The following is a 19078-nucleotide window of genomic DNA, read 5'->3' as shown; positions in this document are numbered from 1 at the left end:
ATTCAAATCCAACCTCATTACTAGCTGTGCGATGCTGGGTGTGACTGAACTACTGTTTGCCTCAGTTTCCTCATGCGCAACTTGGAAATCCTAATTGCCCCTTCCTAGTCGGGTTGTTGTGACTTAGGACTATAAATTGGTCCACACAATAGACTCTTTCCAAATGTGAGCTCTTATTACTGGTCTTGTTCCCAGTTGTCATTGCCATTACAGTCATTTCTTCTGTCAGTGTTCCTGCTGTTTAAGTTGTGGTACAGTTCTCATTTTCTTGGGTTAGTTTCCCACATTTTGCTTCAACTCATTGGAGTCCCTTGAGCTTCTCTGGATCTGTGCTCATCATTTCTTATAGCCCAGAAATATCCCATGATGTTCACGTACCATGACTTCTGCTCCCCACGTTTCCATTTATTTGCTGCACCAATATCGAGTCCTCTCTCAGCTTATACTCAGCACGGCGTCTCTGGACCACAGGTTACAGATACTTTTGTCCCCTAATTCCAAACTGCTTCCCAGAACAGTCCGTTAACTTGCCCATGGAGGCCCGCGGCAGTTTGGGGAGTCAATGGGCATTAGGGAAAAGGTGGCCATGCTGCAGATGGTTTTCTGGGAAACAAAGGGTTCAACGAACTGGCCCTTACTTCCACATTCACCTGCTGCACAGTAACACCTTACAGCTCCAAGCCATCCTTTTCAGATTCTTTAACAGGCCTCCCAGTGACCCACAAAGACGTTCTCTCCAATAATTAAGGACATTTGGTCACAGAGGCAAACTTGAAATCTGCTTTTCCAACATGGTGGTTACTTCTCACTGTTGCTTTCCAAGCAGACGTTAAGACTAGAGCAGAATGAGGCTCCACACCCACAGCCAGGGAGGGGACCCCGGGGTCTGCCTATTTGAATCAGGATGGACTTTTTGCTGTCTTGTCTTAGACTGATCACAGTCACTAACAACCCCCTCAAGGACTAATTCTAGACCAAGGATGCCGAGTTTACGGGGTTCCTGAGAAGAGAGGGAGACGGCAGAATCCTGAAAGCTTAGTTTCCTTCTTGCAGACATGGCGAGGAGGGGAGGAGCTGAGATGGCCTTAATATGAAGGCACGTGCACAGGAAGTAGGCAGCGGAGAAGGGCCTGCAATGGCTACGAAGGGAGGGTGATAGCTAAGAGGTGAGTAAAAGGACTGCTTTTGGCAGGGAAGGCCTGGAGGTCAGAGAGGAAGGGGGAGCAGAGAGCACGAGGAGCTGGTCTTGCAGGGGATTCTGAGGAAACTGCCCACAGTAGCCCACCTGGGGCATGAGCCCACAGGGTCCTTGCCCATCCAGTGTTCCGCAGCTTCTTGACTGGGCCATTCTGTCCCACTGGGACGCTTGGTGCCCATGGCAGGCTCCCTCCTGAGGTGGCAGAAAGTGGCACATGTAACCATCTGCCCCAAGTGAAGCTTCTTCCTCCTTTGTAGGAGACGGGCAGTGCCTCCCTCCCAGGGCTGTTGAAGGATCCAATGAGGCAACTGTCAAGGACTCCACACAAGGCCCGGCCCACAGCGTACAGTAAGTGTGCACAGGTAAAGGTGAGCGGTCACTGTTTGTACCATTTTTACAAGGTTTTTGCCTATTTAAAAGACTTTTACAAAGTCAAACCACCAGGATTTTCTCACCCATGACAATCAATCCCTGCTTGGGCTTTTTTATCAAAAGGGCAAATTATTTTAAAAATACATCAAGACCGTGCTGGTTGTGACCAAGCCTTTTTCCAAAACCCAAGGGCACTCTGGAAAGTATCGTAGGCTTCTGGAAAACCACCCAACCAACTCTTCCCACAGTACCACCTTCATAAAATCCAAGCTGCTCCTCCAGGCCAGATTCTGTCCTATTTTACCTTCCTGCTTAACTGAGCTGCAGAATGGAAATTTCATTTTTAGTTATAGCTCCGACCACTCTTCAAAAACCCAAAATAGACATCCAGAAAAGTTTAGTGTAAACATATTTAATGTCACTGAAATTACATTTCCTTCAACACTTAGAAAAAGCTCCAGGACTTCAATGGGTTCAAATAAATATCCTATGAGATTAATTGTCACACATGTGCAATTGACTTTTAAAATAACAGTGCACAATTCAGGACCCTTTGAAAAACAACTAAAGTTTTCAAAAAATGTACAGTAGTACAGTGCGCTGAAGGAAATCTTACTACAAATATCAGAATCTCCCAGTCTCATGAATGAATGAAACCTCCCAATAAAAGCACTTATTAAAACGCACTATCCAATCGGCATAAATTTGTGAAATTCTCTTTTTAAATAGAATTATAAATGGAAGTTGAGTCCTTCCAAGTAAGGAGCCAACTTGAAACTCCAGAATTTCAGGAGCATCGTTCTCGGAGCTCAACAGTGTGGCCTAGATCCCCTCTGTAATGCAATCTCTTTCTTAAGCAGCTTCCTAACAAGTCTTCCTCCACCAGCCAATTCAGCAAAGATGGGCCTGCCTTTCCCTCTAGACCTCAGCCACCAGAGGAGCCCAAAGGGCAACGCCTAAAAGCAAGACCCCAGAGGCCAAGATTCTAACCAAGAAGCTCTCGATAAGGTTGAGGACTAGAAAGGGGCCGAGGCACAAAGAGGCTTCTCCTTCGGGAAGGGTCTAAGAGGTGGCGGCATCCCCCCACCTGGGGTTCAATTTTTGAACTTGTCATTGCCCTTCCTTTTGCAGCTGGATCTGATTGAACCGGACCCTCATACCCAGCGTTCTCCCTTCTTCTCCGAGAAGTCTGTCGGCTCTCTGTCCCCTCTCTCGTGACATATTTCTCACTGCCAGCAGCGGGCACACTGAAAAGTCAGCAGAGAAGAGCTAAGATTTACTAATATAGGGAGATAACTGTCTTTGCCGACCACTGCATTTAAAAACCACTAATGGAGACGGGTATCAGGAATCACTACAGAATAAGGCCTAACCACGTAATACTGTTGTACTCCAAATTAATAAATATTATGGGACTAAGAAGCCATTCAATGATGAATTCAGCACAATGTTTAAGGACCAAAAAATACGTATCTGACATGTATTTTATCCCATGTTCTAATAAAGAATGTTAGGCTGTTTCATCCAACAGAACACAATGAAAAAGTTCTAATAAAGAATGTTAGGCTGTTTCATCCAACAGAACACAATGAAAAAGTCGCTTTTCTGGATTGCTCAGTTACACAGGATTCCCAAGTTTGATCTTGAACAGAAAAGATGAAGAATCAGTTTTCAAGAAAAGCCACGTAGTCGGTCAATCTGGCTAACTGTTGCTCATTGGGGATCGGCGGAACCGGAGCAGGCTCTGTTTACAAAAACAAAAAGAGCAGATGTAAATATGACCCGAGGGATGACGAGACAGCAGTCAGACTTTCAGGCCCCCAACTTCAAAAAATGGATTTCTTAGGACTGGGATTTCATGGTCATTGGGAAGCTTCTGAGGGTGTCAAGTCAAAAATCTAAGGATAACTGAATCCAGTCAGTCTTTAGACTATAATCTGTGATTCAGTGAACAATAAATAAGAAAAGGATTGGATCGTTGGGTTTCCAAAAAATCTTTTTTTTTTAAATTCACCTTTCACTGAACAGGGGAAAAATCTAGAAGGAAAAAAGATGTAGTTAATTGGAAGGACAGCTCCTGGTCACTCCCGAAAGCAGCCACAACAGGAATGAAAAGCCCTAAATAGGCTCCTTCCATCTTTTCCTTCTGAGTGCTTTGTCAAAACAGCCCAGAAGCCAGGTGGGAGGACGGCATATCCCCAAATACTCTGCCACTTCAATGCCAACAGGAGGCCGACATACAAGGGGCAGAGCGAGGACCCTCAAGGCGCTGCAGGAGACTCCAGAAGCCTCAGGCCCACCCTGTATCTTCACCAACCTAAGTCTTGTGATCACCTCTCAGCCATCATGGTCAAGTCCACAATCATCACTGTGGGGCAGCTTGATGGCACCGTGGCTAGGGCACCAGCCCTGAAGTCAGGAGCCCTAAGTTCAAATCTGATTTCACACATTTAACACTTACTAGCTGTGTGACCCTGGGCAAGTCACTTAACCCCAACTGCCTTGCAAACCCCCACTTCCCCCCCCAAAATTGCTCACGGCTCCATTAATGGCAAATGTTGATCCCTGAACCCTGTTAAACTAAACCACCAAAGGGATTCTCTAAGAAAATACTGGAACCTTCATCTGCCCCAATGCAGAACCCCATGGTCATAAAGAGCTCAATCATGAAGTCAAACAAGACAGCCCCAATCAGGGAAGAGGAATCGCAGTCTGTCTAACAGCAACCAGAATGCGGTACTTAATAATATTCAATCATAAAGACTACAACGCTACGACTGAGTCTGTGCTGGCAATCCACGGGGCAGTGAGGTGCTATAGGGAAGGGAATGCTGGGCTTGGAGTCAGGAAGACCAGATCTGGTCTCAGCCACTTATTGTCTGGATGAACCTGGGCAAGTCAGTGTATCCTGCTTGCCTCAGTTTCTCCATCTGTCAAATGAGACAGAGAAGGAAATGGCAAAAGTCCTCCAGCATCTCTGCCAAAAAACCCCCAAAGGAGTCCACTGATTGAAAGACATGATTGAAAGTAACTGAACAACAAAAACAAGTAACAAATCTATGCAAACTACAAACCTGATAAAGGAATAAATCTGTTAAAGGAAACGTCCAGGGAACCTGCAGGTAAAAAAAATCAAAAATATTAAATATTTTTCATACAAAAATCATAAACACACAGCATGTCTTTTCATCATCATGCAGAGCCACGACTGGCAGAGCACCTGGTGGACCAGAAAGGAGCCCCGGCCAGGACGGTCTGCCTCCGCAGTCCCATGAGATTGTGGGGCCACCAGAACTACCCGATGACACAGAGGAGGGGATAGTCTAGTAAAGTGACCAGACCTTTTTCAGAGACAGCGCATCTGTGGAAATTACCACAAACTTGTAAAACTGACATTCTGAATCATAGGGCAAGAGGTGACATTTCTTATTCAATTTGTCCCAATTTAGCCTGTCACTCCAGCTTTTAACTCTCTGCCATCTTTGTGACATTTGCACCTTCATTTAGCACATCATCAGCACTTTTAATCTAAGTCGTTGGTAAAAATATCGAGACGGTCCAGGACCAAGTACGGGCCCATGGGCCCTTCCCCAAGAGCTCGCCTTCCGAGGAGACAGCGATTTGTCCATCAGTGGCCAGCTAGAGAATGGGGGAATGCTTGCGCTTTGTCTAAGCTGTGCTGCCTCTCGCCAGCCTCTCTCACACTTCCTGAACAAAGCCTTTTTTGTTCGTAAAACCGGTGGCATCGGCAGAGTTTAGGGTTCTCTCGTTCAGGACACAAAGCAGAACTCACCCTGACTCCGAACCAGAGGGAGGGCTAGCGAAGGAGCGGATGTCTGAGCACTCCCTCCACCCCGCGGGCAGCAATGGCCAGTCAGCGGTGAGCCTTGGGCAGATTTGGCACAAGGGGCTCCAGAGCTGCGCTTTCTCGCAGACAGACCTTCTTCCTGCCCTAGACTCTGCCCTGGCTGTGCCCCTGAGGGTCCACGTTTTCTTCCTACCACAAACGCCCATGGCATCAGCTCTGGCAAAATGTGGCCCCGCTGGGAAGGCTCTGACTCGGGGGTCAGTGCTGTCGCTGCCCAGGAATGGGACAAGTTTCCCACACAAGTTCCTCATCAAGCCCCAAGCGAGGCCCGGAGAGGGCAGGGTCCGTACACAGAGAGCCCCCCCGGCAGGAAGTCCTGCGGCAATGGCCCCGGGCAGCGTTTCTGCTCCAAGAACCTGGGCCGGGCACAGCCCCAATAAGTAGGACAGACTCCCAGAGCTGCCCTTCTGCTCGGCCCCCCCAGGCTAAGGCATAAAATGAGGGGGTCTCTGAGCCCCAAGGGTCGGTCCTCCTGCTCCTCTGCCACAAAGAGCCCGTCCGTCCTTCCTGGGGCTCCAGACCTGACTCGGGGAGTCCGACCCGCCTCCTCAGGCCTGTATAAAACCATGACTTGAATCCCGTCCATTTTGTAAGCAGAGCAGCCCCAGCGAGGCCTGTAAATGGAGGCCGAGGCTGGGCCGTGGAGCCGCAGCGCCACCTACCGGGCTTCTTGGGCATCACCATTCTCGTGGTGGAGTCGGCCTGCCATCCTTGCTCTAAGACACCTGCGACAAACCAGGGAACAGACGTAAGAGCTGAGAAGGGCCAAGACGCCGGCCAGGAAGGAGCAGCGCCCCCTCCCTCTCCTCCAAGACCCGGCCCAGTGCACACGACTCCCGAGGGAGCTGCCTGGTGACCCAAGCCCACCCCCGGCCCCTGAAACGCGGCCCAACTCTGGGACTCGGCGGCCGCCGCTTATCTGTCAGAGGCGACTTTCAGGAGGCGCATGAGCAGACCCCCGGCCCCGCGACACTCTCATTTAAAAATGGCGACAGCAGCAGCTTTTGTTTATATAGCGCTTTAAGAAACCAGAATGGTTCCTCTATTTTTTTCATTCCCACGACCCCCACATCCGCCCTCAGGTACGGGACATCATCATCCCCCCTTTACAGATGAGGAAACTGACACCCAAGGTTTTCTAGAAAGCACAATTATGAAAATGGCTTCCACAAAAAGTAAAACCACGAAAAAACAGAACCGTGTGCTAAGGGCAACAATGCCCTCCATCATCCTCTCAGAATTAAGAGGGACCCGCAGGTCTATCACATTAAGGAAACAAATGATGGCGGATCACTCCATTCCAACAATTTACACTGAATTTTTAATGCCAAGGATGACATGGCTTTTAAACTTGTGCTAAAATGAATTATTTTTTTAAAGGGAAAAAAACAGTGAATTTTTGGGCTTCAACGTCTCCACCTCCAGAACTTCTCACTAACAAGACAAAAGCAGTCACCCCGAATGCGAGGAGCGCCCCCGACAATCCTGCTGTGACCATTAGCTGGCCCTCTTGTCTGGCTGGGGGCAGAGGCCCCACGTAGCTGCGGCTCCAGGCCCAGGCTTTGCTTCTATTATGGAGAAGCTACACGTCCCAGGCCTCTGGGCACGAGTCCCACATGCCGTGAGATGCTGAGGACGCCCTAAAGGTACCTTGTCTCCCTGGGGATAAATGCCCTTGGAAGGAGGAAGGGAGGGAAAGCCATGTGGTGATAGAGGAAAAAGTGACAGTGGGAAGGCTGGCCTGAAGGTAGAGGAGAAAATGACAGGATGAGATGGAGCTGGGATTGTGGGGCTGATGGGGAGAGGGCACCAAGAAGGGAAGTTCCCAAAGGTCGGCCTTTAGATCGCTGGAACTGCCCCCCACGAATGGCAGAATGACAAGGGGGAGCTCCAAAATATGAGTTCAGACCTCCTGGCGCGCCTTTTGGCTTCCCAAAATAACCCGAGAACGGCGAGAAAAACTACCTTTCACGGCCTCTTCTACGGGAAGTCCGACAAATGCTGCGAAATCATCGGCGATGATCGAGGTGTACGCCTGAGAAACCAGTGCGAAGGCCCTTCTTCTCGTGGCATCTAGTGAGCGGGGAACAAAGAGGGTTCATCATCCCGTACAGCCTTCCTTGGCAAGACACAACAGTAAGTCTTAAAGCTCCTCCTGCCCCCCAAAAGCTGTCTGTTCTTGGGGTCCATGGGGTTATATGCTTTCATGTTTGTTTACAATGTCTCTTGAAAACTTATTGGAGACGATAAGAAAACTAATATGGAAAGAAAAAATATTTTCACAAAGATCCAGGTAGGTAATTTTTCTTCTTTTTTAAATAATGTTTTATTTTTCCAAATACATACAAAGTTGTCAGCATTCAACTTCACAAACCCTTGTGTTCCAAAAAATTTGGAACACAAACCCCTCCCCTGCCCTCTCCCCAAGACAGCAATCTGATTGATGCACATTAAACACATGCAGTTCTTCTAAACATGTTTCCATTTTTGTCATACTACGCAAGAAAAATCAGATCAAAAGGGGAAAAAACACGAGAAAAAAACCAAACAAACCAAGTGAAGAAAGCACCAACAAAGGCGGCAGCACATCCAGTGCCCACGCTCTCTCTGGGGATGCGGACGGCTCCACCTGTGCTACAATCTATGTGTTCTGCCCTGAGCCTGGGAGCCCCCATGGCCTCCTGGACACTCTGGGCCACACAGAGGGTCAGAGGAGGCTTCTCACGGCCCCTCACCTAGGCCATCAGGGGCAGCCCTGGGACAAGGCAGCCCAAAGAGCACAGGACTGGTTTCTGCAAGTGGCCTGGGTCATGCCCCACTCAGAGGGAGGCAGTCTGCTCCAGTGCCCGGGCCGTGCCCCACTCAGAGAGGTGGCTCAGTCCAGTGCTATTTTGTGGGCGGGGGCTGAGGGCAAGCTGCTGGGCAGCTCTCTGAGAAAGTCTGGGCCAGGCTTCCCCAGGCCATAAGTGCCAGGTGTCAGTCTTGCACGGCTCTGCTGCAGAGAAGCAAAGGAGATCAAGGGGGAGTTCTCTAGGCAGGGGGAAGACCAAACTGAGCCACATGACCTCTTTCTGGTCCCTCTTTTCCCTGCCCCCACCCTATCCAGGAGCTGGGACTTCCCTAGCAGGGACAAGACTTCCAAAAGGGGATGGGACTCCTGGAGAGAAGTTGGGGCAGGGACTAAATGTAGCAGTTCTCTTGACAGACAGAATAGATGAGCCATGACAGGGGGAGGGGAAAGAGAGAGAGAGCAGAGGGTCTGGACAAACTTGGAGCGGGAGGGGAAAGGGGGAGAGAAAAGGGGAGGGAAGGGCCCACCTCGAGAGGGTGGGATGGCTGTTGCCCAAGGAACCAAAGCAGCTGAGGACCCAAGCTGTGAATGAAGGCAGCCTCCAAGGGTCAGGAAACCAGAGTCTGACCAAAGAGGGCAACGTGGCCACAGTGGACCAAGTCGTGGGGCCAGTATCGGGGTGAATATCAAGCTTCATCTTCCCTTTTCAAGCAGATCAATGCAACGCTCTGACCTTGGCCAGCTGAGTGACCTTCAGCCTGCCTGCAACATCTCTGGCTCATCTGGCAAAATGGCCCCTGCTCTAACAGATCCTTTGACAAGCCTTGGTCTCCAAAGTCTGTGCAGCCACACTTGTAAAAATTGGTTCTCTTATAAAAAAAACACAACCACCGAGCGGGGCCTTTGTGTCAAACCCCAAGCCTGTGGCGTGTGTGCTGTGAATCCAATGCTGGGTCACTTTGAAAAGGGTCTTTCTCTCTGAAGACCCACTTCTCTCACCCCACTGATAGACCTAAACCTGGAGGAGCAAAGTGAACACGAACTTGGCTCTTCAGCAAAAGTCTGACTCTACCTCTGAGTGCCTCCATGATGGGCTGAATGGTCTCTGACCACTGGTGTGAGCTGATGGTCGTGTAGATGCCTGGGAAATCTCTCTGCCAGATTCGCTGCCCCACTGACCAGATCCCCCCGAGTTCAGAATTTGCCTGCAATAAACAGAGAAACCTTCACTGCCCTTGAACATTTCTATTTCACCCACCTCCCAGCATCCTGTGCTTCAGAGAGAATTGGAACAATGATAGACAAAAATCGATAAAGAATGAATGACTCTGAACCCCATGTGCAAGATCTACTGACGTGCCCACATGGTTGTGGTGTCCAACTCGAAACAAGCGCCACCACACCGGACACAGGATCCCAGTGCGCCACCTTGGTTTTTAAATATTGGCCATGTTTAATTGTCATTCTATTTATTTGCTTAACTATTTCCCAAAGACATTTTAATCTGGTTTGGGGCACAATAGGAGGGAGGACTGGGGCTGTGTGGGCCCTGGGGCCTCCTGTTTCACTCCTTATTTGGCTGGAACGTTTTTTAGTTCAAAATCAATGAGCAGAATCTGAAACATTTCCGTCCTCAAATGTGCTTAACTGTTGCTCTAAAGTTTTCAAAATTAAGGTTAATATATAAGCACAACTCAGCCTTCTAAAAACCCAAGAAAGCCACTCCTGCATTTCAAGACTGACTCTTGGGAGAGAAACCAGTGTTAGAGATACTGGAAGAAAAAGGTTTCTAATATCTGGACTTCTTCTGTCACTACAGAGCCCAGACTCTTTAAGAGCTGGGAGGTACGAGATCCTAAACTCAGATTATGTGACAACAGGAACCGCTGAGCAGAATGCCCTGACTCCTTCAGTCATTCTATAAAAAAACCCTTTTAAAACTTCAAAGACTTCTGATGTCATTGGCAGGGAAGTTCCCACAGCCTGCCAAAGCCAGACAGTGACCAGAGCCTGGCCCGTCCCCCTCCTATACATGGCTTCTGTAGACAAGCTCGCTGGAGCAGAGCAGGCTGGTCCGCCAATGACAGACTACACCAGGACTATCACCCAAGTCTTTCCAGCATCTTTGGAGAAAACGACTGGTTGAGAGGACTTCCAAGCGCACCTTGTGCACAAGTTGGAGGAGATGACCTCTTATGGTAGCTCATGCTACCTTATGGCAGCCGGGAAGGGGGTTGGAGCTAACTCAGGAAGTGATTAAAATAAGCTTTTGTGCCTATCAGGTAACCACCATTTCACAGTTCATTCATTTATTTATTTGAGCTGCTAAGTTTGTCCTAGGGCTCATGACAGGACTGTTGCAATAGGAAATATTGAAAACCATGTCATGACATTGGATTGGTAATCACTGAACAATCGCTCATTTCTTTCTTTTCTTTTCTTTTTTTGGCTGCGGCAACTGGGGTTAAGTGACTAGCTCAGCTAGGAAGTGTTAAGTGTCTGAGACTACATTTGAACTCAGGTCTTCCTGACTTCAGGACTGGTGCTCCACCCACTATACCACCTAGCTGCCCCAACTCATTCTTTTTTTTTTAAAATTTCTTTCTATCTATCTATCTATCTATCTATCTATCTATCTATCTATCTATCTATCTATTTATTTATTTATGCTAGGGCAATTGGGTTTAAGTGACTTGCCTAGGGTCACACAGCTAGGAAGTGTTAAGTGCCTGAGGCTGGTGATCTATCCACCACACCACCTTGCAGCCCTGCTGATTTCTTTTAAAGCACACAACCCAAACAAAATTTTCATATGGGAGGGAGGGAAAAAAGGACTAAGTATTTATATTGTGCCTACTATGTGCCAGGTGCCCCATTAAGCACTTTACAAATTATTATCTCACTTGATGCTCACAACAATCCTGAAAGGCAGATTATATTTCCCCCATTTTGCAACTGAGGAACTGAGGCAAGGGGAGGTAAAGTGACTTGCCCGGCCACACAGCTAGTAAGTATGACTCCAAGCCCAGCGCTGTACCCACTGGGCCTTCAGCCTCTGTGGAACATGGATTACCACGCCAAACAAGTATCATTCAAATGCTTCTCAGGTCACGATTTTTCACTGGTGGAATCAGATTCTAACCATGAAAGTTCAGCAAACTTCTGCATTTGTAAACCACTTAAAAGAAATATAAGGCACAAGACAAGGAAAAGAGAATTTGGGAAGTTAAGTACAATCTGGGTGAACTGAGCAATTACGATTACTACAATCTTATTAAATATATTTAAAGCATAATAACTTCACAAAGGAGTAAACATACATAGAGATTACTTACCGATTTTATAGCAGGAGGAATTCTTTTCCAGAGATATCGGGCATTATTCCTAATTTGTAACCCCAAAGGGAAAAAAAAATCAATTACAATTTGCTTCATGAGGTACAATGACCTAGAGCTTGAGAATGTTTTTTAGAAAACATTTAAATTCCCCATTGCAAGCTCTGTCTAATCCCACTGTAGAATTCACTTGGGCCCGAGTGTGTGCACATGCATGGGTGAGGGGGGAGAGAGGCAGCATCTCAGCTGGAAAAGTCAACTGCACTTTTTTCATTAGGACAAAATCCATTAGCAATGTCAATGAATTTACACTGATGCTCACTGCAGACCAGAGTACGTGGGGAAGATCTGCCCCCACCTCGTTGTCTGCACAGCGAGGGTCCCAGAATGCTCGAGGCACTGGTTCTCCACACATGGCCCTCGATATTCCCAATGTGCCTCAATTTCCTCAGAACCACGTGGCAGGCATATTCTACCTAATTTAAGGCAGCTGCTGCCCTAGACCAAACTCTCTTTCCCTTTTGGAACTAAGTAATACTTGATGCTGCCAAAGTTGTTCAAAAAGCAATTTAAAGGAAATTTCAGGACTTCTCAAGAGGCTTAGTTGCAGGTTAAATCTAAAAATGGAACTTCTATCTTAGTTTCTGAACATCTAAATTATTTTTCTTTCTTATCAGTTTCAGAATCTAAATATAATCATAATGTGGATTACATTTAACTTCAAACACAAAGTCTCTCTCCAGAAAATGACATGTTCTTTAAAAAGTTAGACATAAATCAACTTTAGAACTAGAATCATATTTTAAACCCATTCTGGGAACAATTTCAACTTGATTTCATCTAGTTTAACGACTGCTCCATGTACGCTGTCTGCTTAGCACTGCGAAGCACAAAGTGTGACTCCATTCAAGAACTTAAAATACGAATTAAAGTCAAAGAGATATTCACAGGTAAAGTACGAGACAGGCTACGTCTGGGGGCCACAAGAGCACGATGGCTGTGGGAGCTGCAGGAGTGCAGCGTTTGTGGCCAGGGATGCCCTGTGGGAGCCATGTCCCTTCCCCATCGGGGCCAACCCAAGGATGAGACCAGTGGGATCCCTGCAGGCCACAGCCTGACCTAGAAAACCACAGATTCACAGCATCTGGGTTTTGTCCTTTTCTCTGTCTGGTCAAACATTTCCTAACCACGCTGCAATCTGGCCCATGTGGCCCGGTGCGCTTCCATCCCGGGAGGCCCCCTCGGCCGGGGACGCGCCGACTCTAGGACTGCCGTCAGCGCCCATCTGAGAGGCGAGGCTTCCTCCGGCGGGGGTGGGGGCCAATCTTATTTCTTCTCACTTAAGGAGCATGAGCCAGTTCCACACTACAAATGCTGACTTGGCATTGCCCTTGAACTTTTTTCTAGTTCCTTCAATTCAGTTCTGTTCAACAAGCGTTCATTATTAAACACCTGCTGTATACAGGGTGGCGGGGGCTCAAAGACAGGGCAGTGGCCTTGTCCTGGGGAGTGAACGGAGGTTTTTTGGGGGTGGGTGGGCTTGAGAAGGAGAAGAGACACAAGCCAGCAAACAGGGAGGTAACTACAAGGTAATCTAAGGAAGGAGAGGGCTGAGCAGCCCGTCTGTCTGATCCGGCCCAGGAGCCGAACCCAAGAGAGGCTGGAACAGGTGAACAGAGGACGGGACAAACAGAGGCGGCGGAGCCCTTCTCGCTCCGCTGTCCGGCCCCCAGGATGGGAGGAGGGCCTGGAGCCCCCGTGGCCCGCCTCCTCCCTCTGGGCCCCCAGAACAGCACGGCCCGAACACCGCCTGGTCAAAGGCCGTCCGGAAGGCGCAGTGCGAGCCTGGCCGCGGTCAGCCAGACGCGGACACTTACATGTCATTGTGCAGCAAGTAGAGAGCGAGCAGCTGCCCGTAGACGGGGGGCGTGGCGATGCCGCCGGGAGCCTAGAAAACAACACGCACAGATGAGACGCCAAAGGGCCCTGGGGGAGACACAGCGCCAGGGCCCGGGAACCCACCGATGGGGGGAGAAGCTTCCGGCGCCTGGGGAAGGCCTTTCCTCCTCTGGGAGTTCCCTCCACCCACGAAGCCCCAGGTGCAGCCCCTTTGTGCCATACTTTGATCAAAAGCATCAGACAGACATTACTAAAAATGATCCCGTTCTAAGCGAAATGGGAACTGGTGCCGGTGTCTGAAAACAGCAGAATTTCAACAGGATTTGTGAAGTCGAAGAACAGAAGCTTTGCCCGCGCTGCCTGGGGGGGGGGGGGGGGGCTCGGGGGCCCTGACTAGTGGGAGGAGAAGGGGGTCCCCAAACTGAGGAAATCGGAGGAGCAGCCCCCCCCCCCCCCCCCGGCAGCTGCCCGTCCTGCCTGGCTGGGCGACCCTTCACTTCGCCCCATCTGTACCTGCCGAGCGTCCGTAAGACGCCCAGCCCAGGGCCCGGCACACAGGAAGCGCTCTGTCAATGCTTCCCCCTGAAACCCGAGGGACCCTGCTTATAACGTCCCCATGGAAACACAGCAAAGACCAGAGTTCATCTTGCCCAGCCAGGCTCCTGGGCCCTCCCTGTTCGGCTTGAATTAGGGGCCAGGCCCCCCTGGCCGGTCACAGACAAATTCTGACACAAGCCCCTGCACGAGCCATCAAGGGGAGACGAGGGACCGAGCCCCAGGACCCGCTCTACACTAGAGGCAGCAGAGGAGGGGGTCACTGGCATCAGGAATGACTGGGAGTCAGTGTGGCAGTTCCCACCCTCCTCAAGGCCCGATCTGCCCCCGTGGGGGGAGCACCTCCACTTTACAAGGGCGATGGGCATTCCTTAGGCACCTACAGCTTCCCCTCCCAAGCCAGGGTATCCCCAGTTTCTCAGCCCCGGCCCTAGTCCAGGTACGGGCCACATTCGAGCCTTCCCAGACCGCCTCCCCCCATAAGAGAGCCCCTTCCTCTCTATTACCAGCTGCCCGGCCCACAGCAGGCGCCTAATAGGTGCACAAGCTGTTCAGCAAGCTCTGGACCCAGGGGCTATTTCCCTTCTGTCTCTGCGTTCCCAGCGCCTGGCACACAGCAAGTGCTTAAGAAATGCTGGGGGCCGTAGGCTTATCCCCATCCCTGTCCTGCCCCCCAAACCGGCTCACTTCTGTCTCCACGTCCTCGGGACCCCGCATCCGGTGGGAGAAGAATAAATGCTCCTTTACTAAAGAGATCTGGCCTAAAGACGTATGGGGGACGGGGGACGGGGGCGGGGGGAGGTGGGAGCTGAGTGGAAGGGGTCTCGCTTTGGTCTTCCCCTCCCAGAGTCTCGATTTCCCCATCTGCAAAACGAGAGGACGCGGTCCTTCCGTCTCACCTCAGACTCTGTTGCTAGGGTAACCGCCCTCCAACCTGCGTCGGCTTCCTACCTCTGGTAACCGGCGCCCTCTCCCCCGCGGGGGCCCGCGGGTTTGGCTGCCCCAGGAGCGCGCCCCGACTCCCCTCCCCCCGCGCGCCCCCGACACGGGACCGGGCAGCGCGCTCCCGCGGCCGGGCCCGCAGGTACCTCGAGCTCCTGGTTCTCGCACTGATCCAGCAGCTTTTTGAAGCTGAAGGTGGCGTTGTCCGCCATCACTGCCACGGGCATCTTCCCCGCTTGCTCTGGGCCTGGGCCGCCTCCTCAGCCGCCGCCGCCGCCGCCTCAGGCCGGGCCCCGGAGTTCACAGCCGGCCACTGAGTCCAGGCTCCCTCAGGCGGCGTCGCGCCGAGAATGACGCGCTCCCGGCGCCCAGCCCTTCCCCGGCCACGCCCCCACTTCCGGCTCCTTTCCCGCATGCGCAGACATTCGATTTCCGGCTCCCTCTGCAGAGCTCCGCCCACGGGCGGCATGCGTAAGCCGCTCTGCTCGGAGATCTCGATGCCCTGGAGAACTCCTCTGCGGCCCACCCGTGGTGGAAGAGAAGTCGGAGGTGAAGCGGCGGCGAGCCGGGGCCTGGGTCCCGCATCCCGGACCCTCAGGCCTTCGCCCCGCCGGCCCTCACCCCACTTCTGCCCGCGGAACTGTGGGCCAGCTAGAGCAGGCGGGGAAACAGGCCCAGACCCGGCAGTGGCTGGCCAGTAGGTCCCATTTTGCAGGTGAGGAAACTGAGGCTCAGAGAAGTGAACTGTCCAAGGTCACGCAGCTCACGGGTGCAACAGTGTGGCCCTTCCTGCGCTGGACTTGGGACTCTCCCCCATAACAGATGTAACCCCTCCCCCATTACACATATAACCCCTCCCCCTTCCATGCAGGCATAACCCTTCCCTCCTTACATTTGTAATCCTCCCCATTACACATGTAACTCCTCCCCATTACACATGTAACTCCTCCCCATTATACATGTAACTCCTCCCCATTATACATGTAACTCCTCCCCCATTACACATGTAACTCCTCCCCCATTATACATGTAACCCCTCCCCATTACATATGTAACTCCTCCATTACATATGTAACTCTTCCCCATTACACATGTAACTCCTCCCCATTACACATATAACCCCTCCCCCTTCCATGCAGGCATAACCCTTCCCTCCTTACATTTGTAACCCTCCCCATTACACATGTAACTCCTCCCCCATTACACTTGTAACTCCTCCCCATTACACATGTAACTCCTCCCCATTACACATGTAACTCCTCCCCATTATACATGTAACTCCTCCCCATTACACATGTAACTCCTCCCCCATTACACATGTAACTCCTCCCCCATAACAGATGTAACCCCTCCCCCATTACACATATAACCCCTCCCCCTTCCATGCAGGCATAACCCTTCCCTCCTTACATTTGTAACCCTCCCCCATTACACATGTAACTCCTCCCCATTGCACATGTAACTCCTCCCCATTATATATGTAACCCCTCCCCCATTACACATGTAACTCCTCCCCATTATACATGTAACTCCTCCCCATTATATATGTAACCCCTCCCCCATTACACATGTAACTCCTCCCCATTATACATGTAACTCCTCCCCATTATATATGTAACCCTTCCCCATTACACATATAACCCCTCCCCCTTCCATGCAGGCATAACCCTTCCCTCCTTACATTTGTAACCCTCCCCCATTACACATGTAACTCCTCCCCCATTACACTTGTAACTCCTCCCCATTACACATGTAACTCCTCCCCATTACAATGTAACTCCTCCCCATTATACATGTAACTCCTCCCCATTACACATGTAACTCCTCCCCATTACACATGTAACTCCTCCCCATTACAGATGTAACCCCTCCCCCATTACACATATAACCCCTCCCCCTTCCATGCAGGCATAACCCTTCCCTCCTTACATTTGTAACCTCCCCCCATTACACATGTAACTCCTCCCCATTGCACATGTAACTCCTCCCCATTATATATGTAACCCCTCCCCCATTACACATGTAACTCCTCCCCATTATACATGTAACTCCTCCCCATTATATATGTAACCCCTCCCCCATTACACATGTAACTCCTCCCCATTATACATGTAACTCTCCCCCATTATATATGTAACCCTTCCCCATTACACATATAACCCCTCCCCCTTCCATGCAGGCATAACCCTTCCCTCCTTACATTTGTAACCCTCCCCATTATACATGTAACTCCTCCCCATTACACATGTAACTCCTCCCCATTACACATGTAACTCCTCCCCATTACACATGTAACTCCTCCCCATTATATATGTAACCCCTCCCCCATTACACATATAACCCCTCCCCCTTCCATGCAGGCATAACCCTTCCCTCCTTACATTTGTAACCCTCCCCATTATACATGTAACTCCTCCCCATTACACATGTAACTCCTCCCCATTACACATGTAACTCCTCCCCATTATACATGTAACTCCTCCCCCATTACACATGTAACTCCTCCCCATTACACATGTAACTCCTCCCCATTATACATGTAACCCCTCCCCCATTACACATGTAACTCCTCCCCCATTATACATGTAACTCCTCCCCATTATATATGTAACCCCTCCCCCATTACACATGTAACTCCTTCCCATTACACATGTAACTCCCCCATTATACATGTAACTCCTCCCCATTACACATGTAACTCCTTCCCATTACACATGTAACTCCTCCCCATTATACATGTAACTCCTCCCCATTACACATGTAACTCCTCCCCATTATATATGTAACCCCTCCCCCATTACACATGTAACTCCTTCCCATTACACATGTAACTCCTCCCCATTATACATGTAACTCCTCCCCATTTATATGTAACCCCTCCCCCATTACACATGTAACTCCTTCCCATTACACATGTAACTCCTCCCCATTATACATGTAACTCCTCCCCATTACACATGTAACTCCTTCCCATTACACATGTAACTCCTCCCCATTATATATGTAACTCCTCCCCATTACACATGTAACTCCTCCCCATTATACATGTAACTCCTCCCCATTACACATATAACCCCTCTCCCTTCCATGCAGGCATAACCCTTCCCTCCTTACATTGTAACCCTTCCCCATTACACATGTAACTCCTCCCCATATATATGTAAATCCTCCCCATTACACATATAACTCCTCCCCCATTATATATGTAATCCCTCCCTATTAAAGATGTAACCCTTTCCCATTACAAATGTAAACCTCACCCTCTTTCCCATTACACATATAACCCCTCTCCCTTCCATGCAGGCATAACCCTTCCCTCCTTACATTTGTAACCCTCCCCATTACAGATGTAACTCCTCCCCATTACATATGTAACTCCTCATTATATATGTAACTCCTCCCCATTACAGATGTAACTCCTCATTATATATGTAACTCCTCCCCATTACAGATGTAACCCCTCCCCCATTACATTTGTAACCCCTCCCCCATTATACATGTAACTCCTCCCCATTACACATGTAACTCCTCCCCCATTACACATGTAACTCCTCCCCATTATACATGTAACTCCTCCCCCATTACACATGTAACTCCTCCCCCATTACACATGTAACTCCTCCCCATTATATATGTAACCCCTCCCCCATTACACATGTAACTCCTCCCCCATTATACATGTAACTCCTCCCCCATTATATATGTAACCCCTCCCCCATTACACATGTAACTCCTTCCCCATTACACATGTAACTCCCCCCATTATACATGTAACTCCTCCCCATTACACATGTAACTCCTTCCCCATTACACATGTAACTCCTCCCCATTATACATGTAACTCCTCCCCCATTACACATGTAACTCCTCCCCCATTATATATGTAACCCCTCCCCCATTACACATGTAACTCCTTCCCCATTACACATGTAACTCCTCCCCCATTATACATGTAACTCCTCCCCCATTTATATGTAACCCCTCCCCCATTACACATGTAACTCCTTCCCCATTACACATGTAACTCCTCCCCATTATACATGTAACTCCTCCCCATTACACATGTAACTCCTTCCCCATTACACATGTAACTCCTCCCCATTATATATGTAACTCCT

At 49.8% G+C, this 19078-nt stretch overlaps 1 protein-coding gene across 2 annotated transcripts; it reads right to left on the bottom strand.

Annotated features, from left to right (window-relative positions):
• Window positions 1–1966: 1966 nt before the first annotated feature.
• COPS8 (COP9 signalosome subunit 8) lies at window positions 1967–15291 on the bottom strand. Of its 2 annotated transcripts, none has more exons than XM_051999180.1 (8): window positions 15107–15291; window positions 13442–13512; window positions 11565–11613; window positions 9302–9434; window positions 7404–7511; window positions 6101–6163; window positions 4645–4686; window positions 1967–3314 (listed from the first exon to the last, which is right to left on the bottom strand). In XM_051999180.1, the coding sequence occupies exons 1-8, from the start codon at window positions 15185–15187 to the stop codon at window positions 3235–3237; spliced, it is 627 nt and encodes a 208-aa protein (XP_051855140.1). In that variant the 5' UTR covers window positions 15188–15291; the 3' UTR covers window positions 1967–3234. The 2 variants fall into 2 exon arrangements, with proteins under 2 accessions (XP_051855140.1, XP_051855139.1); XM_051999179.1 differs by lacking the exon at window positions 15107–15291 and adding an exon at window positions 14706–14894.
• Window positions 15292–19078: the final 3787 nt, after the last annotated feature.

This window comes from Antechinus flavipes, chromosome 4, assembly GCF_016432865.1.
Source record: "Antechinus flavipes isolate AdamAnt ecotype Samford, QLD, Australia chromosome 4, AdamAnt_v2, whole genome shotgun sequence".
NCBI lineage: Eukaryota > Metazoa > Chordata > Mammalia > Dasyuromorphia > Dasyuridae > Antechinus > Antechinus flavipes.
The sequence above is the reverse complement of the archived record's forward strand: the minus strand, read 5'-3'. Positions and strand labels throughout refer to the sequence as shown.

What these genes read in the sequence shown, in the direction of transcription:
- COPS8 (XM_051999179.1), bottom strand. Translation starts at nt 14,882, where the DNA reads ATGGGGAAATCGAGACTCTGGGAGGGGAAGACCAAAGCGAGACCCCTT. An exon ending in CCGAGGACGTGGAGACAGAA is followed by an intron (nt 13,513 to 14,705) that starts GTGAGCCGGTTT and finishes GTTGTTTTCTAG; the next exon opens with GCTCCCGGCGGCATCGCCAC. An exon ending in GGTGATGCCCAAGAAGCCCG is followed by an intron (nt 4,687 to 6,100) that starts GTAGGTGGCGCT and finishes TTTTACCTGCAG; the next exon opens with GTTCCCTGGACGTTTCCTTT.